Raw genomic sequence first — 26551 nt, forward strand, 5'->3', positions numbered from 1 at the left:
CTTTGATTCTATTATTATTCTGTTGAGAGTAAATAAATTTACAGTACAAGATTTTTCAAATCCTTTTCAGTGAAAACTAAGATGGGGAGAGTTATGTTTTTTTTTTTTTTTTTTTTTTTTTTTTTTTTAATTTTATTTTATTTTTAAACTTTACATAACTGTATTAGATTTGCCAAACATCAAAATGAATCCACCACAGGTATACATGTGTTCCCCATCCTGAACCCTCCTCCCTCCTCCCTCCCCATTCCATCCCTCTGGGTCGAGTTATGTTTTTTGTTTGTTTGTTTTTCTTTGCTCTTTTCTGATAGATTGGAAAATATGTTCATAAACCTTTAAGACTTTTGGTATGGATAGGTAGAAGTGTTCTCATGTGCGTTTTATTTTGCTGAGGGCAGTTTGTGGCATTTTGTTTGATTTGAACAGCAGCTGTGTGAAGCAAAAATAGCAAGTATGATTATAATTTGCCAGTGAGAAAACAGAGGCTCAGAGAGGTTAAGTGACCAACCCAAAGTCACTCAGTTTATCGGTGGCAGATTTGGGACTAGAATTCAAGTCTTAGAATATATTTAATTCTGTGATGCTGATTATTTCTGTAACTCTTATCATATCCTGTGTGTCTCAGAGCCGAAAAAACTTTACATCCTGTTATTGACAAGATGGCAAGCAGTCAATTTATTAGGTACATTTTAAAAGTGAATAATGTAAAGGAAGCAACTTTTTAAACCTTGAGAAGCAAAATAATAAATGATATCCAGTGCTTTGCACAATAGAGACACCTAATATTTGTTGATTTGCCACACTGAAAGAATATTTTCTCCTATGTATAAATACTATTGCCTTATATTTGGTTATTTCTATCCGTGTTATACTCTGAGACAGTTTCACAAATTTGTGCCAACTTGGAACATTCCATAACTGATCTTGATTTCTACTGGGGTACTCCGGTTAACTTACTAGTCTGGCATAATAGTGACTATTGTTAAATAATACTTTTCTTTTGGTGAATGGTAAATTTAACCTTTTAAAAAGTGCCTTTTTATTTCATTATTTTATAATATAATATTGCTATTGAGAACATGAATTGTGTCCTTTATATTTTCTTGGCACTGTGCTGATTTTTAAATTTACCAAACAAAAATGAATTTACTAATTTAGGGTGATTATCTGTATGCTATGGGTTTCCCTGGTGTTTCAGATGGTAAAGAGTCCTCCTGAAATGACCAGACCTGAGTTCGATTCCTGGGTCGGGAAGATCCCCCGGAGGAGGGCACAGCAACCCACTCCAGTATGCTTGCCTGGAGAATTCCATGGGCCGAGAAGCCTAATGGCCTATAGTCCATGGGGTCACATCGAGTTGGACACGACTGAGTGACTTTCACTTTCATTTTCATATGTACATTATACTAACTCAGGTATCACAAGCTATTTGTTATAATTGCCATCTTTTATTTATTTTATGACTCTAATAGTTTTCTGACATAAAAGTCTCCCAAAGCATTTAAAAGTATCATTGTCACTGCTATTCAGCCATGGCTGTAAGGCCCTCCCTTCCCTGCATCACTTCTCCTCCAGAAATTAATTTAGTTCTTTTAATCTGTTTTTCTTTAGTTTAAAATTCTATTGTTCCCTGATTTTGTGAACTCACTAACATTGATTTAAGCATCTTTTACATTAAATGCATTTACATTTCAATTATTGATATATTAAGTACATGTTAGGACACCCCTAATGGTTCAGTGGGTAAAGAATTCACCTGAAATGCAGGAGACATGGAAGATGTGGGTTCAATCCCTCTGTTGGGAAGATCCCCTGGAGAAGGAAATGGCAACCCACTCGAGTGTGGGGAGTCACAAAGAGTTGGACACGACTGAATGACTAAGCACACACTAAATACATGTTAAAACTTTGTGTGTGAAACCTTTATGCTAATTCAGAACAACCGAATTATGAGAAGTCTCTTGGAATGTCCATGAGTTTCTGTAGATGACAGGCCTGGCTTCAGACATTTACTTGTATTGGAAAGATTATGCTAGAAATTTCTTATCAAATAATCCTGAAGAAAAGAAGAATTCAGTCCTCAATTAGGTATTATGAGATATGGAGTAAGATAACAGAATCTGCCCATGGCCAAAAGGGTCATAAGAAATTATAGCTTTTGGGCCAGCATTCAATTCTCCTTATATTGACCTGAAATCTTCTCCTTTAACAGTGAACCCTTGGTTTTAGTTTTATTTGCCGTAGACATTCAGAGCAAATTGAACCCTTTTTCCATGTGGTGCCTATTTTCCTTCCAGGTTTTCTTTTCTACTTCCTATACTCTTATGTGCTTTAATGTACTTTTCTCCTTCTCACTCTTAAAATTTTTGAGCTGTTGTGTGCATAAATTAAATCTTTCAATTCTTACCCCAATCATATGAGATAGTATTCTTATTCTGTCCATTGGACTGAGACTCAGAAAGATGAAGCTTTCTGAGATGTCAAGAAAGATGTCAACTGAGACTATTAGTGGCTCATGTCAGGCTCTTAGCCACGACACCTCTCCCACCACGTTTTATGCAGCCCATTTTCTAGGCTCCTTGCTTAGAGGACTCTGGTTACATTCCTGTTTGTATTGTTGCTGTTGTTGTTTAGTCACTAAGTCGTGTCTACTCTTTGTTACTGCCTGGACTGAAGCTGGCAAGGCTCCTCTGCCCATGGGATTTCCCAGGCAAGAATACTGGAGTGGGTTGCTATTTCCTTCTCTGGGGGATCTTCCCAATCCAGGGATCAAATCTGTATCTCCAGCTGCTGCTGCTGCTGCTAAGTCGCTTCAGTCGTGTCTGACTCTGTGCGACCCCGTAGACGGCAGCCCACCAGGTTCCCCTGTCCTTGGGATTCTCTAGGCAAGAACACTGGAGTGGGTTGCCATTTCCTTCTCTAGGGGATCTTCCCAATCCAGGGATCAAATCTGCATCTCCAGCATTGGCGGACAAATTCTTTACCACTGAGCCCTCCTGTTGTATACATCTCTTTCATCAGACAGAACAGACAAAATGAACTCAATGTTACAGATGTACAGTGGCCTCTAGCTGAATGGCTTGGGCATGTGCAACCAGCCTGCATACTTGTCCAATGCAAGAGTGAATTACAGATTGTTTTCACTCCTTGGCTTGTCTTGAATAGTAGTTAAATTGGGTCTTACCATTGTGTGTGTGTGTGTGTGTGTGTGTGTGAGTTTGTAAATGTATAGATCTATATATACATGGGTTTCCCTGGTGGTTCAGATGGTAGAGAATCTGCCTGTAATGCAGAAGACCCAGGTTTGATCCCTGGGTCAGAAAGTTCCCCTGGAGAAGGGAATGGCAACCCACTCCAGTATTGTTGCCTGGAGAATCCCATGGACAAGGAGCCTGGCAGTCTCCATGTGGTCACAAAAAGTTGGACACAACTGAGCAACTAACATGTTCATATATACTGCATTTTTCCACTTAAAAGGAACCCTGAATCTTTACTTGGTAAACTACACTTTATCTTCTTCAGTATATATTAGCTTCCCTAACTCTTATCCTCCATCTTAGTTGTTCTTCTCTTCTTTGTTCCATCTCAAAATTCAGTAAGTGTACTTTTACCAGAGGATTTCCCTGGCGGCTCAGTCGGTAAAGCGTCTGGCTGCAGTGCAGGAGACCTGGGTTCGATCCCTGGGTTGGGAAGATCCCCTGGAGAAGGAAATGGCAACCCACTCCAGTACTCTTGCCTGGAAAATCCCATGGACAGAGGAGCCTGGTAGGCTACAGTCCATGGGGTCACAAAGAATCAGACATGACTGAGCGTCTTTACTTACTTATCTTTAGCCTAAATTTAACACTTTGATATTTATGGTGTTCTGTGTGGAGAAGGCAATGGCAACCCACTCCAGTACTCTTGCCTGGAAAATCCCATGGACAGAGGAGCCTGGTAGGCTGCAGTCCATGGGGTCGCTAGAGTCGGACACGACTCAGCGACTTCCCTTTCACTTTTCACTGTCATGCGTTGGAGAAGGAAATGGCAACTCACTCCAGTGTTCTTACCTGGAGAATCCCAGGGACGGGGGAGCCTGGTGGGCTGCCGTCTATGGGGTCGCACAGAGTCAGACACGACTGAAGCGACTTAGCAGCAGCAGCAGTGTAGTCTGATTATATTCCTGAAACTTTTCATTTGAAATTTCTTGGTCTGTTTCTTGGTCAGTATGATAAGAAATCCATGAATTTCTTTTTTTAGAGCATTCTATTATCCTTGAGTTACATTTCTTTTTAAGGGTTCTCGCTATGAGATTTTGCCTATCTTCCCTCTGTGCCTTCTGTCCAAACCTCCTGGGTCTTGAGTTGAATTGAGGTTCATTTGCCATCCCTCTTTCAGTTATTATGACAAATGTTGGGTCCCTGTTCCTGAGAACAGCTAAGAACTTTGAAGTATAGCCAGATAAAGCCACCTTTCCCATTTCTGCTAGCATTTCCAACTTACTAGCAATTTTTATTCACACCAATTTTGTACTAGCATAATATTCAAAAGCAGAGACATTACTTTGCCAACAAAGGTCCGTCTAGTCAAGGCTATGGTTTTTCCAGGGGTCATGTATGGATGTGAGAGTTGGACTGTGAAGAAAGCTGAGCGCCGAAGAATTGATGCTTTTGAACTGTGGTGTTGGAGAAGACTCTTCAGAGTTCCTTGGACTGCAAGGACATCCACCCAGTCCATTATAAAGGAAATCAGTCCTGGGTGTTCTTTGGAAGGAATGATGCTAAAGCTGAAACTCCAGTACTTTGGCCACCTCATACGAAGAGTAGACTCATTGGAAAAGACTCTGATGCTGGGAGGGATTGGGGGCAGGAGGAGAAGGGGACGACAGAGGATGAGATGGCTGGATGGCATCACTGACTCGATGGACGTGAGTCTGAGTGAACTCTGGGAGTTGGTGAGGGACAGGGAGGCCTGGCGTGCTGCGATTCATGGGGTCGCAAAGAGTCGGACACGACTGAGCGACTGAACTGAACTGAACCAGAAAATAGAAGTCACTTTGCTCTTCTTCATGGTCATACACGTTCAGTTGTGTCTGACTCTTTTCGACCCTTTGGAATACAGCCTGCCAGGCTCCTCTGCCAATGGGATTTTTCAGGCAGGAATACTGGAGTGGGTTGGCATTTCCTCCTCCAGGGGGTCTTCCAGACCCAGGGGTCAAACCTGCATCTCCTGTGTCTCTCATGTTGCAGGCAGATTCTTTACTGCTGAGCCTTCAGGGAACCCAGAAGTCTCTTTAGACTGTCAATAATTGACTGTTTCTGCATGTTAATTAATCTCTATGGTCTTCATCTTCCTCATCTATAAAAATCTGTTGGACTATGACCTCTGAGGTTCTGTAAGTTCTAATATCTATGGTTTTAAAGTATACCAGATTACCTGTAGAAATTTTAATTTAACATTTAAAATTAAATCAAGAGCAATGACTCAACTTTGCCCCTCTGAGGTTTACCCAGGACTGATATTATATGTACTTGAACAGTCATCTTAGTAATCCAAATATGGAAGGATTTCTTTACTGGAGGACATCTAAATAATCATTGCCTCAGATGCCCCATTCTTGGGGTGGAGGAGGCATTGGGAGGACCACCCAGTTACTGGCCCACAGGTACCACCACAGCTCCTGCACACCAGCTGCCCTAACAAGAGGTGGTGTCCCTGGTGGTGACAGAGGCGCCCTGAAGGACATGCTTGCTCTTTTTCTTCATATGGTTGCCATCCCTCATGCTGGCAGATGCTTCACCTGAATCGTGGTCTTGCTATAGCTTTTGTTTGTTTATCTTTTGGCTGTCCTGGGTTTTCATTGCCACAGGCGGGCTTCCTTTAGTTGTGGCGAGCAGAGGCTATTCTCTAGTTGTGCTGCACAGGCTTCTCATTGCAGTGGCTTCTCTTGTTTTGAAGCATGGGTCCTAGAGCACTTGGGTTTCAGTAGTCAAGGCTCACGGGCTTAGTTGTCCCACGGCATGTGGGATCTTCCCGAAGTGAAGTGAAAGTCACTCAGTCGCATCCAACTCTGCGACCCCAAGGACTATACAGTCTGTGGATTTCTCCAGGCCAATATACTGGAGTGGGTAGCCTTTCCCTTCTCCAGTGGATATTCCCAACCCAGAGATCAAACCCAGGTCTCCCACACTGCAGGTGGATTCTTTACCAACTGAACCACAAAGAAAGCCCAAGAATACTGGAGTGGGTAGCCTATCCCTCCTCTAGCAGATCTTCCTGACCAGGGATCAAACCCGTGTCTACTGCATTGGAAGGAAGATTCTTAAATGTGATTGCTTTTGATGAATTTTATCTGTGGATCGTAGTACACATGGATTCTTAACACTACAGTAGTTTAATGAAGCCCTTTTATAGCCTATTTTCTATATTCATGATACTACAGGGTTTACAATATCAGTAATTCACATAGCCAGGAATCATTCCAAAGTTAGAAGTAAATGATTTCATTTCAGATATCAGTTTAAACTAAACTAAAAAAAAAAAAAAAGTGACTTGACTCCTGTATTTGGGATTACACGGCCATTTCCTCATTTCCTTAAGTGTCCATCTCCTAAAGTTCTTTGTGTGGCCTTTCTTGTAGTAATTATCTCCTTTGTTTCTAGGTGAATGAAATTTACCATGATGAGTCCCTGGGAGTGCATATAAATGTAGTCCTGGTGCGCATGATAATGCTGGGTTATGCAAAGGTAAAATATCTTACTATATGTGAACTGTGAACATCAAAGAGTGGGTTAGCAAACAGATTAGTCTACTGAAGCTATAGTAGATATGTCTCACGTAGACCCCAGTTGCTCTGAATTGAGAAGAGAAAACTGCCCCAGTGAATGGAGATCTCTAACTTAGATAATGAATGATTTTTTGTGCTGATGTCATTTGATGTGTTTATCTCTGTCTAATGGAGTTGGAGATAATTATCCTGATTTTAGGTATGACAATATAATGAAAAAAGAGGATTTCCTTAATAGTGAAGGACAGGGAAGTCTGGCGTGCTACAGTTCGTTGGGGTCACAAAGAGTCAGACACAACTTTTCAACTGAACAACCACCACCAGTGTTAAATTTATAATTGATTTTTTAATCCAACACATGTATGTTGAGTGCCTGTTCTGTGTCAGATGCTTTCTAGGTGCTTCAAATATATCTGTGTGTGTGTCAGGCTGTGAAAGTCACTCAGTCGTGTTCAACTCTTTGTGACCCCATGGACTATACAGTCCATGGAATTCTCCAGGCCAGAAAAGTGGAGTGGGTAGCCGTTCCCTTCTCCAGGGGATTTTCCCAAGCCAAGTATCGAACCCAGGTGTCCTACATTACAGGCGGATTAACAAAATAACAGAGATCCTTACTCTCTCATAATTTCTTAAAAGGAATGTTTCGTATCTTTCCAATTAATAAAGCGAAGCATACAGTGAATTTTTTTTAAAGGGCATTAATCTTATAATCTTGAAAACAAAGTGTTGGGTCAGTACATACAATAGGCATTTTTATGTAGTGTAACTTTAGCTGGCTTTAAAATGGCACTAGTTGGCTCCCTGTCCTTGGAAATAATGGAGTGGACGAAATAGTCTCTCCCTTTGAGGAGAAAACATAGGGGAAGTGACTAACTTTGCAGCTTTCTTGATGTTTAAAATTAAATGTCCCTCTCCCACAGTTAATCCTCCTGATTATGGAATATAATGAAATATGCATTTAGCAAGAACAGAGGGAAAAGTCCATGTGTTTGCATTTTTTATATATGAAAACTTACCATTTCTGGTGAAAGGGCGTCACTGATCTTTAGTTTCCCCCCCAAACCTGACCTAATGAAGAGTGTCTCTAGCACTCAAGGCAGGTCAACTCCAGCTGGAGATGTCAAAAGCCTTCAGTTGGTTGTCAAATCATTTCTTTGGAGAAGTATGTGATCAACATATAACAAACCAAACTTTTTTATTAAGAATGTAAACACTGATAAAACCATCTGCTGAAATGTAATGAAACTCTCAGCCAGTCAGCCAAGTAAGAACTAATTTGAGGTTCCAAATTCAGTTTCTCGTTCCATCAGAACTACTCAGGGAAGTGTGGCTCCTAAGTTCTTCAAGGATGGGGCCTTTTGCTCTGAACTTTTATCTCCTGACGATAATGTGATAGTAACTGCATTCCCCAATGGCTCAAGTGGTAAAGAATCCACCTGCAATGCAGGAGATGCAGGAGACATGGGTTTAACCCTAGGTCGGGAAGATGCCCTAGAGAAGGAAATGGCAATCCACTCCAGTATTCTTGTCTGGAGAATCCCATGGACAGAGGAGCCTGCTGGGCTACAGTCTATAGGATTGCAAAAAGTTGGACATGGCTGAGCACACATGCACATACACACAGCAGGGTTCCCAGGAATGTCACTCCATTTCTTGGAACAGCAGGATATGAGTGTCCCCTCTCTTCATTGCTGTGAGGTTAAAATAAAGGGTAGTTATTTTTTTTCAGTGTGAGGTTTATATAATTTGCTCCGCAAATTATATAAACCAGCTTTGATTAATTTTGAAGCCAAAAAAAAAAAAAAAAAGAAACTGAAGATCTTTGGCTTTAACATTTCTGGAGAAAAAGTCCCAAATATTTCCAACTATCTTCTGCTATTGTTCTTAATATTTATTGAGATTTTTTACACAGTTGATTAATACTGAGTTGCTTCGCAGTAGCAAAAAAATTCATCATCACGTATTTCAGTTAAAGGTGTCAGCCACCTTTCACACAGATAATGTTGATCATCATAAAGGTATCCCTTAGGTGCATTTAGAATTTCCAGATGAGATTAGTTATCTAAACAAGCCCCCAATAATATTATTGTACATTATTTAATTACTGTAATCTCAAATGTTAATTTCAGAGAAAGTTATTCAATGAAGCCTTTGGGAAAATATTAATATTATGTATGTCTTTAACATATTGTTTTCTCCTAGTCCATCAGCCTTATAGAAAGGGGAAATCCATCCAGGAGCCTGGAGAATGTGTGTCGCTGGGCTTGCCAACAACAAAAATCTGATCCCAATCACTCTGAACACCATGATCATGCAATTTTCTTAACCAGGCAAGACTTTGGACCTGCTGGAATGCAAGGTATTTCCATTACTATGTAGCAGAAAAACTTAAGGGCATGACTTTTCAAAAGTATAACTGAATCACTTTGCTGTACACTTGAAACTAACACAACAGTATAAATCAACTATTCTACAACATAAAATAAAAGTTTTTTAAATCTTAAAAAAAAAAGAGCACTCCTGAATCAGGGAGTCTGTTCACATGGTCACATCTCCACCATCACTTTCATCTTTGCCTCAGCCACGCATACATTTGCTTTCTGTTGCTTCCAGTGACTTCTGTGGAATTCACAATGTTAAATGCCACCTAAATGCCATGACATATTATGCTCTCCTTTACAATAATAGGTGTACATTTGGGGTACAGAGGGGCTGCTATAAAATGCAGTGCGATTTCCACTGAGTGTTTGAAAGGGGAAAGGAGGTGCTATGGGAAACGTCTGTTGCCAAAGAACTTTCTTCCAAAGTCAGCTTACATCTATCTATCTAATAAACTCTGATGTAGACTTCAAAAAAAAAAAAAATTAGACTGACCACTTTGTTTTCAATGTTGATGGAATCTCTGGCTCCCTTCATCAGTACCATGATTTGAAGAAACATTCACCACAGCAGAAAGGTAGGGCTTAGTTGGTGGGCAGAGCAGAATGGTAACCCCAGGCAGTTCCTTCCCTTAGGAGAGGAGAAAATTGCAGACCCAGTGAATCCTTTCAGAGCCCGTTACCTGTGGCTTTCCCAAGAGAATGTGGCATGATGCTAGCAGCAAAATAATACCGCCTCTGTTTCCTGAAAAGCTTTTTTCTTTTTCCCTCGGCAAAGGTCCAGTAGTAATTCTTAATGGGTTTTCTCATAAAATGAAAATAAAAGTAATTGTTATTCTCTACAGGATATGCTCCAGTCACAGGCATGTGTCACCCAGTGAGAAGCTGTACCCTGAATCACGAGGATGGTTTTTCATCTGCCTTTGTAGTAGCACATGAAACTGGCCATGTGTAAGTCACTGTTGACAGCTATAGAGTGGGGGAAAAAACAAGGTCTTTTCTTTCTGCCTCTCTCAGTATTGTTCATACTTTGGGCAGAGCACATGCCAGTGTGCAACTCTCACCCTCTTGCCAAGTTTGAGGAGCTGAAAAGAGTGAAGAGGTCATGCACTGAAACCAAATGAGTGACTGGCTTGCAGAGACACTCGTGGGCTTTTTGTAGCTATAGAACAAGAAAGGCATTTCTGCCAGATTGCTCCCAGTTTCACAGTGTCTGTGACTCCTCCACAAAAGCCTTGTTAGTTTAAAAAAAATACCTATTTCCCTGTACATTTCAAAACAGAAATTATGCCAAAGCCGTGGTCCCTATGTTGATTCTTACCAGTGAGGTCTCACTCTGTGTTCTAGGTTGGGGATGGAACACGATGGACAGGGCAACAGGTGCGGTGATGAGACGGCTATGGGAAGTGTTATGGCTCCCTTGGTGCAAGCCGCGTTTCATCGTTACCACTGGTCCCGGTGTAGCGGCCAAGAACTGAAAAGATACATACAGTATGTCTCCTTCTTTGTGTCGTGAGAACGTTACAGTAGAAATACAGACGTGAAACTGTCTCTTAGGACATTGATCATAACTGAACTCCCAGTGAATGAAAACTCTTGTTCATGATAAACATTTTCTTGTGACTTAGCTTTTGGCACAGTAATTCCATAATGTGATTATAATATTTGAAGCCGTAAGCCTAGCCTTGAAGTGAATTTTTAACTGTGATTTCCTTTCAGTAAATTCTCTGTGGGATCTTTGACTAATGGTAAAAGTTGATTTGAGAATGAAGAGAGGGTGGTCACACAATGCCTGCATAGGGTATACCACCTGTGCCCCATAGGGTGGATGTCAGGATCTGCCTTGCCACACCGTGGGGGTTCAGCTAGGGACATGAACAAGGTTGTTACAGTTCTACTGTGTTTTTGAGTATGCTTGGCTTATTTTCCTGGGAAGAATAAAGATGAATGGTCTTTTTCTAAATGGAGCTGAAACCAAAATCCTTAAAAGATATGCTTTCATGAACTTGCTTTATGATCTGATGAAATTCCAGAGTATGTAACCTAAGAATACTTTCTCACTGAGACATGATAAAAAAAAAATGAACATTTAGCTGTATGCACCATTTTCCTTCCTCCAGTTCCTATGACTGTCTCCTTGATGACCCGTTTGAACATGACTGGCCCAAACTCCCAGAACTTCCTGGAATCAATTATTCTATGGATGAGCAGTGTCGTTTTGACTTTGGAGTTGGTTATAAAATGTGCACTGCGGTACGTTACAGTCAATTTAGATTTTTGCATCTTAAAATCTGTTTGTGTAGCTCCTGTTTGGTGACCTTTACAGATTCACTGGTGTAAGAATATGAACCAATGATTTGTGTTTACTAAGTCTCTACATGCTATAGCTAAGTGCTTTAAATATACTATCTTATTTAATCCTTGTGACAGGCTAGAAGGAAGTTGGTACACTTTTATTTTACAGATGAAAAAGCGAAGACTTACAGAGGTTATGCAACTTGCTTAAGTCACACATCTGGTAAATGGGGCTTTTTATATGTTAGAGGAAGCTTTATGTGTTAGAGCAAGAAAAAAATGTATTTCATTGAAAGAAGTTGATCAGCTATTGAAATTCTGCCTTTGCGGATGCTATTTGGTTTGCCTGTAAGATATACAGTCAGTTCCTGTTTTCCTGTGTTAACGTTTTAACCTGAGAATTCGAGAGTTCTGGCTCCGTATTGTAAAAAATTACAATTTCTGCTTTAAGTAATAGGAATTAGAACAAAAAACCCAGATTGAAAATGAGCACTAATTTTAAAAGAAAGCTATGACGGAGTTTCCCTGGTGGCTCAGTGCTAAAGAATCTGTCTGCCAATGCCAAGAGACATGCATTCCATCCCTGGTCCCGGAAAACCCCACATGCCTTGAAGCAACTAAGCCCATGCGCCACATCTATTAAGCCTCTGCTCTAGAGCCAGGGAGCCGCAACTACTGAAGCCTGTGTACCCTAGACCCCTCGCCCTACAGCAAGAGAAGCCACTGTGAATAGAAGTCTGTGCTCACAGCTAGAGAAAAGCCAGTGCAGCAGTGAAGACCCAGTACAGCCGTAAATAAATAACACTAAAGAAAAGAAAGAAAGCTATGACGATAAGACTGTATGTGGATAATTAATGGTATGTGTGTGTCTGCTCAGTCATGTCTTTGCTTTGAGACTTCATGGACTGTAACCTGCCAAGCTCCTCTGTCTGTGGAATTTTCCAGCCCGGAGTACTAAAGTGAGTTGCTGCTTCCTACTCCAGGGGATCTTCCCTACCCAGGGATCAAACCCGCATCTCTTGCCGTCTCCTGCATTGCGGGTGGATTCTTTACCACTGTGCCACCTGGGAAGCCTAATTAATGGCATAGGGAATGAATATATGGATAAACTGGCATTTGATATACAGGTTTATTTTTTATATCTAAAAATGATAAGAAATTTACTGTTATAAAGAGAGTAGATGAGGAAACAGTACATACAAATATGTGTGCTTAAATATACACTTGGATATTATAATATAGTGATTTAGGAAAATAAAAAAACATTCTTAAGATGAGAAAACTATGATTCTGATCTGGCTCTATTACTGTTTGGTTTGTATCCATAACTATACTCCTACCTTATAACCCATATTTCTCAGCCATGGTATAAAGATCAAATATATACAAGTACATTATAAACTACATGAATGTATTGTGACATTTTGTTACACCTGGAATACAGTATCTTACATGGAAAGTTTGACATATTTTCTGCATTTAGTGAGCTCATGATGAGCACTTTTATTTTTTATATCTAACTGGTTCATACATACAGGGATAAAGAGAAGCCATTTTGATGGCTTGATTGCTGCAAAACTGCTATGACATTTTCATATTTACAATGTTTGTAATAATTACTCACTCTTTAAAAATCTGAAAACCATAAGATAGAAATGGCATGCAGAATAGTAAAAGTCAACTAGAGAACCAGACAAATCATTGTTCATCAGTGTTCTTTTAGAAGAGCAGAATGAAAGTATTCTTTACTTGGAATTCTTAGGCGTGTTTGTTTTCTTAACACGCTACAACTTTGACCATTAACTTGAAATTAAAATATCCAAGAATGACATGAAGAATGTCATGCCAAACATGACATGAAGAAACTGTATAGCCAGTATTATTGGTACAAGTCATTCCATCTCTACATCACTGAGAGTTTGGTTTTTCTCTCTTCCAGTTCCGAACGTTTGACCCATGTAAACAGCTTTGGTGTAGCCATCCTGATAATCCCTACTTTTGTAAGACTAAAAAAGGGCCCCCACTTGATGGAACCGAATGTGCTGCTGGGAAAGTGAGTATAATCTGTTTATACAATAAAGATATGTTGCATAAGAATCATCTTTAAAATGGCATGTATTGTCATCTTTAAGAAAACTATAGGATGTGAAGTTTCACTGTGATAATGCACGAACATAATGTATTAGTTTCCTAGAGGTGCTCTAGCAATTACTAACAAATTACCAGAGAGTGGTTTAAAACAACAATTATTCTCTCAGTTCTGGAGGCCAGAAGAACGAAATTGGTTTCACTGAGCTGAAATCAGTGTGTGGGCAGAATGGCCCTCCCCGCAGAGGCTTTCGTGGACAACCTGTTCTTGGCTCTTCCAGCTTCTGGCTGGCTGGGTTCCTTGACTTGTGGCTGTGCCAGTCTCATCTCTGCCTTTGTGCCCACGCTGCCCCCTTCTCCTCTGCGTGTCTTTTTCCCTCTGCCCCTTTCTTATAAGGATACATGTGATGGCATTTAGGGTTCACCTGAATAATCCAGGGTAATCTCTCCATCTAAAAATTCTTATGTAATTACATGAGCAAAGGCTGTCTTCCAAATAAGGTAGCATTTACATATTTTCAGGATTAGGACTTGGCATCTTTGGGACCACTGTTCAGCCTCCGACTGATAGAATAGGAAGCGGCTGCTCAGCGGAGTGTCTGGGCTCTAATGGGATTTGATTTACTTGCTGGCATCACACTTCTTGTGAAAGTTGTCCAGAAATAAAGTCATGTGAACTTAGAAGATTTGGCCTTGCTCCTTGGGGAAAGATGCCCAGAAGTTTTCAATCTCAAGTTGTGTAGTAAGGATTCAATGCTCAGAAACTGGCCCAGTGCCAAGCTTCACTACTCATGAGGGGAAAGATCACGAAACCCCAGACAAAGACATGTTGAGAACTCACATTGAAGAGCTTTGACTAGTTTGGAAATAAGATATTGTAGATAGGACCAAAACCTGGCAAAGAAGATTTATATAGTTTTTAGTTCTTTTAAAGCCCTTTAAAGCACCATTTCAAATGTGTATAAACTGTACTTGCTATCAGAATTACATACATAATAGTAATAATAAAATCTGTCATTATTCATGTTTAAACTGTTAGGAATTATGTTAAACTCATAACATACAGCATGTTGCTTTTGGAAAATTTGGTATTATAGCTTAATGACTGAAAAAACAAAAGTAACAATAAGTTGATTCGTTTTTGCTTTATGCAAAAGATATCCTCTAAACCAAATCTGGACATCCAATTTCCCTAAATATATTTGTGTTATGTTTAAATTTCCCAAAGTTGAGTTTTAAGAAGCACTTTTATTGTGTGTAGAATAAAAACATGAATCAAAATGTTAGAAAGGAAAAGAACTAATGCTTTTTGAGCATCTGCTGTTTGTTGGGTACTATAAGCTCTATGTCTCTACAGTATCTATGTTTTAGTATTCCCCACTTAGTTCTTCTGGTCAGAGGGTCTTGCACTATCCATGGTCCTTTCCGGGCCCCAATTTCCTCATCTGAAAGGTAAAGATAATATATCTGACCTATCTATTTCTTAGAATCATTATGAAAGCTATATATGTTTTAGATATATTATATTAATTGTTTTTGAAGTTAAGGCATATAATTTCCTGTCATTATTTAAAGGGGAGGATATTGCCCTTAAAAAATTCCAATAATATGGATAACAAGGGATGAAGGGTAGACTAGCACCGACTGGGCAAATTAAGTGCTCAGATCTCCTTATTGATTATGATGTTTGATACTGATAAATGGGTCATTTAAAAACTTGTCTAAATTAATGTTATTTTTAATTTTAATTTTATACTTCAAAATGCAAGTCTAAATTACCCAGTATGTATAGGTCCCCATATTGTTGTAATTACTTTGGGATGATTTAAGTGTTTTTTCACCAGAAAAAGAAGTAAAAGAGAAAGGAAGTCTTTCGCTTGGTGGTCCTTGTATAACAACTTCAATTTGAGCATGTGCACAAAATTTCATAATTGTTTTTGTCATTTTCCTAAGTGGTGCTATAAAGGCCATTGCATGTGGAAGAATGCTAATCAGCAAAAACAAGATGGCAACTGGGGATCCTGGACCAAATTTGGCTCCTGTTCCCGGACATGTGGAACTGGTGTGCGGTTCAGAACACGCCAGTGCAATAATCCAACGTGAGTGTAACTCCTATCATGCACATCACTTGGGGACAAACCAGAAAATGCCTCAATATTATGCCATTAATGTTCAGTTTCACAAAGTACATGTAAAACACAGACCGTGAAAACTAAGCGTTTAAGTGTCTATTTTGGATAAATCCCCACTAATCCATCTAGTGAAGAGTAGTCCATGATTAAGATTAGAGATTGTTAAAGAAATTTCTGTTTAGGAGGCTCTGGAACTGAGCAGGGAAAGCAGATCACTGTGTCCTTAGGACTGGGCACCGAGGCTGTGAGACCTGCTCTAGGAAGCACAGGCCTATTGGCTGAAGCAGCAGTAACCACAGAGGCTCCCTCACTTCAGAGCCAGGAGAGGAGTGCTTCAGAGCCGAGCCACAAAGATGGTAAAAGAAAGACCAAGGAACTGTTGGGGGAAAAGTTATCCATTTGTCCTCCCAGAGAACATTTTTGGAATCCCTGTTGTGTGCTTAGCAAATCTTATTTTCTGCAGGGAAAAAAAAAAACTGAACTATCAGGCTTATTAGGACAGTCTTCCTTGGGAAGGGTTTAACATTTGGGACCCGTTTTCTTTGTCTGGCAGCAGGATGGCTCTGAGCACATCTTTGTACAAAGACTGAGGGATACACTATCTGTTTCACAGGAAGAGATGATGGCAGTATTCACAGAAGCAACAAAAACAATAAAAATTATAGTAGTAAGAACGGCAAGGGCTCACCACCTGCCACACTCTTTTTTAAGTGTTTTAAACACAGTAACTCGTTTAATCCTCGCAATTTTTCTCTAAGGAAGATAGGATTATTGTTTGCATTGGATGTATTGAGAAACAGGCATAGAGCCATGATTAATGTTTCTTTGGGTTGCAAATACATGTTTTATGCATGATAAAAATATATAATTTTCCTGAGACCATATGCCTGTTTGTTGATTCTTTATATACTTTGTTGTGCCTTTAAAACATATCATTTGAAGGAATACACTGTTTTAAAATATACTGATTTGAGTTTGGGGCTTCCCTCCAGCAAACCCTAGCAGGGAGAGGACAGTGCTTTGGAAAAGGGATTGAAATTAGGAAGTATGAGTCCATTCACGCGGCTGGCAGCTCAGAAGCTCTGGCTTTCTGCCCTCCAGCACTGTGCCTGCAAGCTACAGCCACTGGACCAGAGCCAAAAGGCCTTTCTCAACGTTGTCTTTTCTTTAGGCCCATCAATGGTGGTCAGGATTGTCCTGGCGTTAATTTTGAGTACCAGCTTTGTAATACAGAAGAATGCCAAAAACACTTTGAGGACTTCAGAGCCCAGCAGTGCCAGCAGCGTAACTCCCACTTTGAATACCAGAATACCAAACACCACTGGTTGCCGTATGAACATCCCGACTGTGAGTAGACACCCACGCTTCTCCTGCTGTGTGGACAGTTACTTAGAGCTTAAGCTTTGCCAACACACAATCCCTTGGACTTTCGATCCTCACTTGGCAATTTAGGAAACTTGATGCTTATAGGGGTGAGTCCTCCTGGGTTTCCAAGAATAAGGCTAATACACTCCTTTCTCTAGAGAGGCGAGAATTATGGAATAGTTCCTGGCAGGCAGCACAACCACCATCACTACTGAAAAGACGAGTGGAAAGCAACGCCTGGGAGAGATGCTGAGTTTCCTCGTGCAACTGAAATCGCTCTGCCGGGAAATGCTTCTGCAATATTGCGATCTTTCTTTTCTGAACGACTAGAGAAAATACAGTTATTTTACAATCAAGTCAGGAACAAGACAAAGAGCATTATTGAATAACAAAAGGCACTTCATAAGCTTTTACTTTTGTACCGTACATTAGTTATGAAGAAATACACTGGGAAATTCCCCTATCATGTTTCACTCCTTAGCCCTGAATTTTCAGTTAAATCTGTTCGGATGGGAACTTCCTGACATATGTCTTATTTGTGTGAATACACTGCGGAGTTCAGTTTAAACCTGTTTTAAAGGAAAGATGCACATGTGGAAGAATTCAGAATTGCAATGCATTATTTTGATTAATTTGAGGAAAATGAGTCACATAAATTAGATTTAATTAATGAGATCCTACAAGAAGCAAAAATTGTACTAGGCCACTGGGTCAAACAAAAGAAAAACCTTTTCAGTGCTCTAAGTGTCACTAAAACTAAATTGATTTTGAATGAAATTTATTGAATAACCCTGGTTAAATCTAGGGTAGCCAGAGAGCCTGGGTTGTATGGGACCGGTCATACCAATTTATATTGTTAGGGGCTTTGCTAGTGGCTCAGATGGTAAAGAATCTGCCTGCTCTGCAGAAAACCCGGGTTTTACCTTTGGGTCGGGAAGATCCATGGAGAAGAGAATGACAACCCATACCAGTGTTCTTGCCTGGAGAATTCCATGGACAGAGAAGCCTGGAGGGCTACAGTCCATAGGGTCACAAAGAATCAGACATGACTGAGCAACTAACACTTTCACTTTCATCCCTTTCTATATCAATACAGCTCCTTTTCACTATCTGAATTATCCCAGTTTAGATGACAAAATATAGGGTCACCCTGGCTAAAATAAGTATGCCAAGTATGTGTACTCCCCCCCCAACTCTTTATTTATTTATACAATTTGTTTCCAGGAAGCCATGTTGAAACTGTATATTTTAAAAACAAACTATACTATTCAAATATACCATTTTGCATAAATAGTTGACTTAATCCTCCATCTTATACAGCCAAGAAAAGATGCCACCTTTACTGTCAATCCAAAGAGACTGGAGATGTTGCTTATATGAAACAGCTGGTGCACGACGGAACGCGCTGTTCCTACAAAGACCCGTACAGCATATGTGTGCGCGGAGAGTGTGTGGTGAGTTCAGGTTGCTTCCACCAAAGCTTCCTACAGTATTGTGTCATTCTCCTTTTCTTCTCATTCATCGACATATTTTCAGAATTTTTTTAACTCTTTCTTATGTGAGATCACATTATAATGAGAGTCTATGAATAGTTCTGTAGCTCAACTAAATTTGGAAGAAATTGCACTTAATAAAATCAAACTTTGGTTACCAGAGAAAATTTTTCAATATTTAATTTGTTTTTCTCATTTCCAGTCAAATGCATTTCAGGGGGTTCCTGAGGCCTCAGGGCTGGGAATACAACTGGAACCATGCCTTTGCTTTGAGTATTTTATCCTAGCCATCCACTAGTACAATACCAAGTCTTTTTTTTTTTTTAATTCAATGCAAGATGTGCTTTATCATCTTAAAAATCTTATTTTTCTCCCTGTCTCACCTTCCAATTATTTCTAACTTTAAACACTAAATTCCACATCAGAACAAAAGTGCTAGTGAAGATGAAAAGCTTTTTGTCCATTTAGTCTTTTTTTATGTCGTTTATTTCTTGTCCATGTTCACACGTTTAAATGATAAGGAATTATTTCATTAACTGAACATGTTGCTGCTGCTTGATTCCTTTTGACCTAGGTACAACTAAGGTGTTAATATAAAAGAATCTCAAATATGCGATGCCTCATAGTTGAACAAAAATTTCCCTGAAAGCAGAATCTGTGTTTTGTTCATCTTTCACTTCCCACAGTATCTGGGAGTGCGTTAAGTATATATGTGTCATCATTTTCTCTGCTCACTCTCATCTCAAACTTACAAGTGCAGAATCATCATTACCCAACAGCAATTCACATTAAAAATCCACCCCCGTTGGACTTCCGTGGTGACTCAATGGTACAGAATCTGCCTGCCAATGCAGGAGACACAGGTTCAATCCCTGGGTTGGGAAGATCCCCTGGAGAAGAAAATGGCAACCCATTCTAGTATTCTTGCCTGGGAAATCCCATGAACAGAGGGGCCTGGCAGACTTCAGTTCATGGGGTAGCAAAAGAGTTGGACATGACTTAACCACTAAAACAAACAAAGAAAACAATTGTTTTCTGAACCCACTTTCCACAAATGGATGACTTCCTTGGCTTCATTTGAATCCATTTGCATTCTTGAATTGCCTTCTGCACCCTCTGTTCCTTCAAGTTACTTTGAAAATCTCATCATTGGTGATGTTTTGTCTCACATCCCTTACCAACTTGTAAAGTTTGTACTAATGGACAATTCTCTATTTTGATTTTCTTCTTTATAAATATGAAGGCAACTGGGGAAAAACACATCCACATCTTAATTTTTGTCTCCTCAGCATCAGCTACAATATCTGTGTTCAATAAATGTTTGATGATTGACTACATATGATAGGATAAACACTTCATTAGACTGAGGGAAATTTATCCTTTATAATTACCCAGGGTGCAAGTCATTTGATTTCATAATAGTTCTTTAAAAGACCAAGATATTAAAAATTAGAGTTAGAGAGGGAGTTTGGTGCCTGGCTGTGGGTTCATGATGGAACAAATGGTGTATCATGCTCCAGTATGTTGACCTTTACTTGCTTGGCACGTTAAAATGAGCTACATCTAATATCTTCTCTCCCCAGAAAGTGGGCTGTGATAAAGAAATCGGTTCTAACAAGGTTGAGGATAAGTGTGGTGTCTGTGGAGGAGATAATTCCCATTGTCGAACTGTAAAGGGGACATTTACCAGGACACCCAGGAAGCTTGGTAAGATGAGGTTCTCATGAATTCAGTATCCGTGATTTGCCTTTTTTGAGACTTCTTTTAGGAATGCACCATTTTCTCTATAAACACACACACAAAAAATTAGCTGCTAATTTATTTTCATCCAGATTACCTTTTAAGAAATTATTGAAATAACTTTGAGAATCCATACTCTATAGCATCCATGATGAAAACCTATCTACTAAATTTAGATAAGGAACAAAAGAAGCCAATATCAATTATAGTAGTTCATTAAAATATGTGTTCTGTTTAATTTTGTGTTTTTAATAAAATGTATTAAACCTAATTATTAGAATTAATGCTTATTTTGAATTTTCTGTTTGACATAAATTACTGATCAGAAGTTAACAATATTCAGAAACTTTAAATACAACTTTTAGTGTATTACAGTCACTTTGCTTCTTTTAAAAGTGAACAAGTTTATCCTATTTATAAAACTATAAATCTTGGGTTCATATTTCAGTTAATATTTATAATTTTATATTAAACAAGTTTGAAGGTACATACAACAAAAAATAACCTGAGGTATAATTGCTTACGGTGTGAATTTCTGTGCTTGTTACACAGTCAATGGCCTGGACTTAGGTATATGGTGAAGGTTCATTAGATGGAACCAAAGCAACAAATAATATGCAACATTATTAGTATTTTCATAATTATACATTGGAATTTTCACAAAAGATTTAGATACAAACATGGATTACTGAATGATTTAAGTTTGGAACAATTATTATTCAGTTATTCAACAAACATTTATTGAACAAAAGTTTGTAAGAATTCAACATTTAAAGATTAATTTAATGTGAGGCTTCCCTTAAAAGCTTCTCTTACATCCAAGATATAGTCTCTTACAGAATAATAAAAAACAAGATAAAACAAAGACAAAGATTTGGTTCACATTGAGCACATTGTCATTGTGGTAATTTTTCCTTTTAGAAAAATAAGAAACTATATATATTAAAAAAAAAAACAAACTAGTCTTTATCCAAATGGAATAATTCTCTTAGTTCTTTTTGTTCCCATTATCCCCCAGTCACCCACCTCAAGCCATTTCCACACATATCAGCTTTGCTCTTTGATATATTTAAAACAGAAGTAGATGATGTATTTAGGCAGAAGTAGGTGACTATATTCTAATGTGTTTTCCTTAGGTATTCCCTACTCTAGTTACTGATATCTTTGCTATTCCTCTGTGATAATTTACTATAGTTTGTACTTTGAAAATTGTAAAGCAAATATTGCCATTTCTGGCTGATGGCATTATTTTAATAAAGCAAACAAAATTAGAATTATGTACATAAATTATATGCATTTAGTAGAGTAACATGATTTTCTCCATCTTAATGTGAAATAATTTACTATGCTTTATTGCAATTATGAATTGTTCATTTAGGTGTTAAATAATTAATTTTTCTTATTTCCAGAGTGAATAAATGTAAACAAAATGTTTTTTACCATTGCTATCCACTCTATATTATTTGTAATAAAAGGTAGTAATACTTTTTTTTTCAGATACCTCAAAAATTATGCTAAACCTCCAAATTAAGTTCAGAAGAACAGAGGAAAGCTTTCAGACTGTTCCAAGATAATCTAACATCCATTTTTTTGCACTAATATTATCATCATAGTTATTCAATAGACTAATTAACCTTTTCCAACAGGGAAAAATTTAAGCAAGAGATGCCATAAAGAACTCAAGTTGCTGGAAAATGAAATCTGCAAGTATTCGACTTCAAATCACCTATATCATTTCTCGTTCATGCTTAGTCTTACTTTCATTGGCTATTAACAGTTTATTGGCATTAGCTAACTATTATAAATGCATTTTGACTTCAATATATATGATTATGAAACATATTTTATATGTTACCTAATAAAATTATACAAAGCTTATAGTATAGTCAATGAAACAGCAAGACTTGGATAAACGAACTCTCTACTAATTAAAGACATTCTATTTAAGGGAAGACAAGAGGAGCCTTCACTTTACCCAAAGGAGCTCGTAGTGTTTCTCTTGCTGAAACAAGGGAAGCTAAAAATGTATTGGGTAAGTTGTAGCAAACTGCAGAAAGATGGGCATCCATAAATGGCATCAAGCTGTTTTGCTACCTGGTATCTTAACCACATTACTTCCAGCTGCTGCTACTCAGGCAAACATGGTACGTTTCATGTACTGATTATCACCCAGGCTCAGGTGCTGAAAACCCTGACCCCAAAAGGACCACTCCACTTAGTTAAGATACTAATAAATATTATTTAAAAAGTCAGGTAAATCTACCTATAGGTAATCATCGTCCATATAGAAATGACCAAAAAACAGATTTCTTTCTGACTCCACCAGCAATTTTGTATTTATAACTGGATTTCTGTCAATACTTATAATGTATGAGTCATAGGTTTCATAATGTAATGAAGGTATAAGTTGCATAATCTTCCTATATTCATTTTTGATGGAAACGAGAAGAAACATTTTTTTTAATTTTATTTTATTTTTAAACTTTACATAACTGTATTAGTTTTGCCAAATATCAAAATGAATCCGCCACAGGTATTTTGATTTCTCTATTTCCCCTGACTGTTGTTAATTTATAGTTAGGACCTTAATTCTAAATGACCTTAAGATAATTTTTCAATTCAGTTAAGATAATTTTTAGGACATGTGATACAGGACAATAGGACCTTAAAACCTAAGACAACCTATTAAGCATTTTGGTTTGCAGTTTCTCAATTAGAAAATTGAACTTAGGGTCAGTATAAAGGCTGCTGCTGCTACTGCTAAGTCTCTTCAGTCGTGTCAGACTCTGTGCGACCCCGTAGATGGCAGCCCACCAGGCTTCCCGTCCCTGGGATTCTCCAGGCAAGAACACTGGAGTGGGTTGCCATTTCCTTCTCCAATGCATGAAAGTGAAAAGTGAAAGTGAAGTCGCTCAGTCCTGTCCGACTCTAGCGACCCCATGGACTGCAGCCCACCAGGCTCCTCCATCCATGGGATTTTCCAGGCAAGAGTACTGGAGTGGGGTGCCATTCCCTTCTCTGCAATGTAAAGGCACTGCATGACATAACTTGCAGATGTTTTCCAGCCAATCTACAAAATATATTTTACAATATTGCCATTTATAACTGTGTAAAGCCTTAAAAGTAGTTTCTAATCACAATATAAATGAAAACTACTCACAGGTTTTTCTTTTATAATTTCTTTAGGATAGAGCAGGCTTTTAAATCTGAAGCTATTTCATTAATTAGAAGTTTAGCTGTCTATACTTGCCACTTAGACTTTTAAAATAATATATAGACCAGTAAAATATCTCAAGAAATTCACCAACTAATCACACTATAAATGAGCCCCTATTCAAAAGGATGATTTAAAAAACTAAGGTTGCATGGAGGGACACAGGAGAGTATAGTAGTAAATTTGCCTGAATTATTGTTGCCACAATTTGTAGGTCAATACAAAATAAGTGACTAGTGGGTTAGAAACAAGATTAATTTTTTGTCAACTTAATAATTATAAAGAAAAATATGCCTCTGATCCTGTTCCAGATGTCACAAAATCTGCCAATGCTTTGAAGTTAATTTCTGAAACTGCTTTTTTCGGTTTATGGATGCCTTCTTCTGCACGTAGGAGCCGTAGGAACGTAATGCCTGACTAACCATGGTTGTTGCTTTTGTTTTCTTCTTTGCTTCCTCCAATATTTACCACACATGCAAAGGGTACCTTAAGATGTTTGATATACCCCCTGGTGCTAGACATGTGTTAATCCAAGAAGACGAGGCTTCTCCTCATGTTCTTGGTAAGTGTTTCTGTCTGCTGGCTGTGCTTTAACATGCACTGAAATGTAGTAATGTCAAAGAAATGAGACATAGATAGAGATACATGTGTATGTGTGTATCTGTGTCCATGTATACGCATAGGTATCTATATCTATGTATACACATAGGTCTGCAAGGTTCAAAATTATGTATAAATTCATCATTACCTGGTTTTCGTTGGTCATTTCTCCCAACTATTCATTCTTTATCATAAGAAATATTCACAACTAGAGTTTTAATTTCTGGTGAAATCTGGGTTGGTTCATTAGGACATGAAGGAAAAAATAATTCGGTAAGTGTGAATTTGTTATACATTTTTATTCTGTTATTGGGAGATGAGAAAAAATAAAATATTAATAAAATGCACTAAATTAAGGAATAATATCAGAAACATTTGCCATATTTGTTGACAAATTAATTCTGATATTTTGGTTGATGCCATCCTGTATGCCTCTTCTTTTAGTGCATTTTAAGTTCTTTGACTGAAGAGCAACCACATCCAGGTTGTGCTAGTCCAGTAAAAATTTCCTGATATCTGTTATGTGTCCAGTTTGACTGGCACATGCAGATTCGTTTTCTGCATGCTTTCTGTTTATTATCTGCAAATTATCCTATTTATAATTTCCAAAAGATTTTTTTCCTCCTTTCTACATTAGAGGATCATGTAGAAATGTCATTCTAGAGGGGTTTATATTTAAAGTAAATGCACAAATGTAAACATAGCTTTCACATATTCCTTGAGCCATTAAATCACTAAGAAGATTTCTAAAACTGACACGTCTGTCAAACCTATGAAAATGTGTAGTAAATTGCTTTTCTAAATACATGTAACTTCAAAATGTATTGTTTTTTGGTGTTTCATGGAATTTTTTCTTAGTATTTAAAATATATTTACTACTAGATTCCAAAACAGTCTCTACTGTCTAGCTGCAGTCCTTTATCCCATAATTGAAATTCCCTATATTTTATTCTGGAATTCAGATTATTATCTTTGGAAAAATTAGTTTAAAATCTCAAGAGGAATAAATGTATTTAACTAAAATTACTCATGTTTTCTACACATTTTTAGCAATAGTAATAACTTTTGAAATTTTATTTTCTAATATCATTAAATGCCAATGTACCTCCAAACTTTAAAATCCCATTTGTTATTTTTATTCATTAGAGAAAGCATTTTATTTAATAATATATAGTAAATCTGTAATATATTACAATTTCTGTCACCAGTAAAGAGCTTTTCCTGACATTTAAATAGGTAATGTGACTTAGAATTTTACAGTTGTCAGGACTAATTGCTTGTTGGCCTAAAAATTAGTTCAACTATTTTGAGTACCTCTAATATTTTGACTTAACTTGAAAGAGCTACACAGTTTAAAAAAAGGCATTATGTTATATGCTGTCCTAGTATAAGTCATTTGTATTACTTGTTGTAGAAGAAGCCATTGTTTTAAAAATATTTCCAGCTTCCTGAGGAAATGTATGGGATGAATGAGTTAGAAAGTGTTAACTGCTTTGCCAGTGTTTTTGAATGGGAATATTTGCTAATTTTGATTTTCTATCTCACCATCTTGCCACTATTTTTAACTGGTTAGGAAGGCTTCTTGAGAATTTTGAATGCCTCCTGAATGAAGTATGAGTCCTATCAGAAGTAACACTCATTTTAGTTGCTTTGATATTCATAAATATGGTCTTTCATTTATAGAAGGAGAGACTTAACTGTGAATCTTCAAACTGTAAAAAGATAAAATGTATGCCGGTTACTCATTTTTCTTTCCTTAGCAATTAAGAATCAGGCTACAGGCCACTATATTTTAAATGGCAAAGGGGAGGAAGCCAAGTCAAAGACCTTCATAGATCTTGGTGTGGAATGGGATTATAACATTGAAGATGACATTGAAACTCTTCACACCGATGGACCTTTACATGATCCTGTTATTGTTTTGGTATGTGGCATTACAGGCTCACTGTGTAGTTGGTTTACTTTATATTTTTATAATTAATCTATCTCAATTATAATTAATTTTATAATTAAATATTTAATATAATTAATTTTATTTACTTGCTTGTTTTTAATAATTCCATTTATCCTTCCTCTTTATTCTTTGGGGAACTTTGTCATATATTTTATTATATATACATTATAAACTAAATACAGTATTATTATCTTTGATTTTAGTAATCAGTTATCTTTTAAAGACAAGAAAAGAAAAAATAGATTTTTATATTTACTCACATATTTAACATTGTTGATGCTCTTCATTTTTCCTGGTAAATTTGATTTTCCATTTAGTACCCTTTACCTTTGATATAATGAATTTCCTTTAACATTTCTTGTGCTATGGGTATGCATGCTAGCAAGTTACTCTCTCTGCTTTCAATTCTCTGAAAGCATCTTTATTTCACTCTCATTCTTAAAGGATATCTTCACTAGATATAAAATTGGAAGTGGCTAGCTTGTTTGTTTTTTTCCTCAGCACTTTAAAGATATTTTTCTATCAT

General features: G+C 37.8%; 1 protein-coding gene across 2 annotated transcripts in view; it reads left to right on the forward strand.

Moving 5' to 3' along the window:
* The window catches only part of ADAMTS3 (ADAM metallopeptidase with thrombospondin type 1 motif 3), a 279711-nt gene that overhangs the window by 232590 nt on the left and 20570 nt on the right, over positions 1-26551 (forward strand). For both annotated transcript variants that reach the window (XM_006045907.4, XM_025289927.3), the window contains exons 6-17: positions 6642-6725; positions 8969-9125; positions 9990-10095; positions 10492-10635; positions 11265-11397; positions 13379-13492; positions 15481-15626; positions 16831-17006; positions 18345-18478; positions 20101-20224; positions 23953-24033; positions 25832-25995. In XM_006045907.4, the coding sequence (XP_006045969.3) occupies positions 6642-6725; positions 8969-9125; positions 9990-10095; positions 10492-10635; positions 11265-11397; positions 13379-13492; positions 15481-15626; positions 16831-17006; positions 18345-18478; positions 20101-20224; positions 23953-24033; positions 25832-25995 (1563 nt within the window). The remainder of the gene's footprint in view (positions 1-6641; positions 6726-8968; positions 9126-9989; positions 10096-10491; positions 10636-11264; positions 11398-13378; positions 13493-15480; positions 15627-16830; positions 17007-18344; positions 18479-20100; positions 20225-23952; positions 24034-25831; positions 25996-26551) is intronic.

Source organism: Bubalus bubalis, chromosome 7 (genome assembly GCF_019923935.1).
Source record: "Bubalus bubalis isolate 160015118507 breed Murrah chromosome 7, NDDB_SH_1, whole genome shotgun sequence".
NCBI lineage: Eukaryota > Metazoa > Chordata > Mammalia > Artiodactyla > Bovidae > Bubalus > Bubalus bubalis.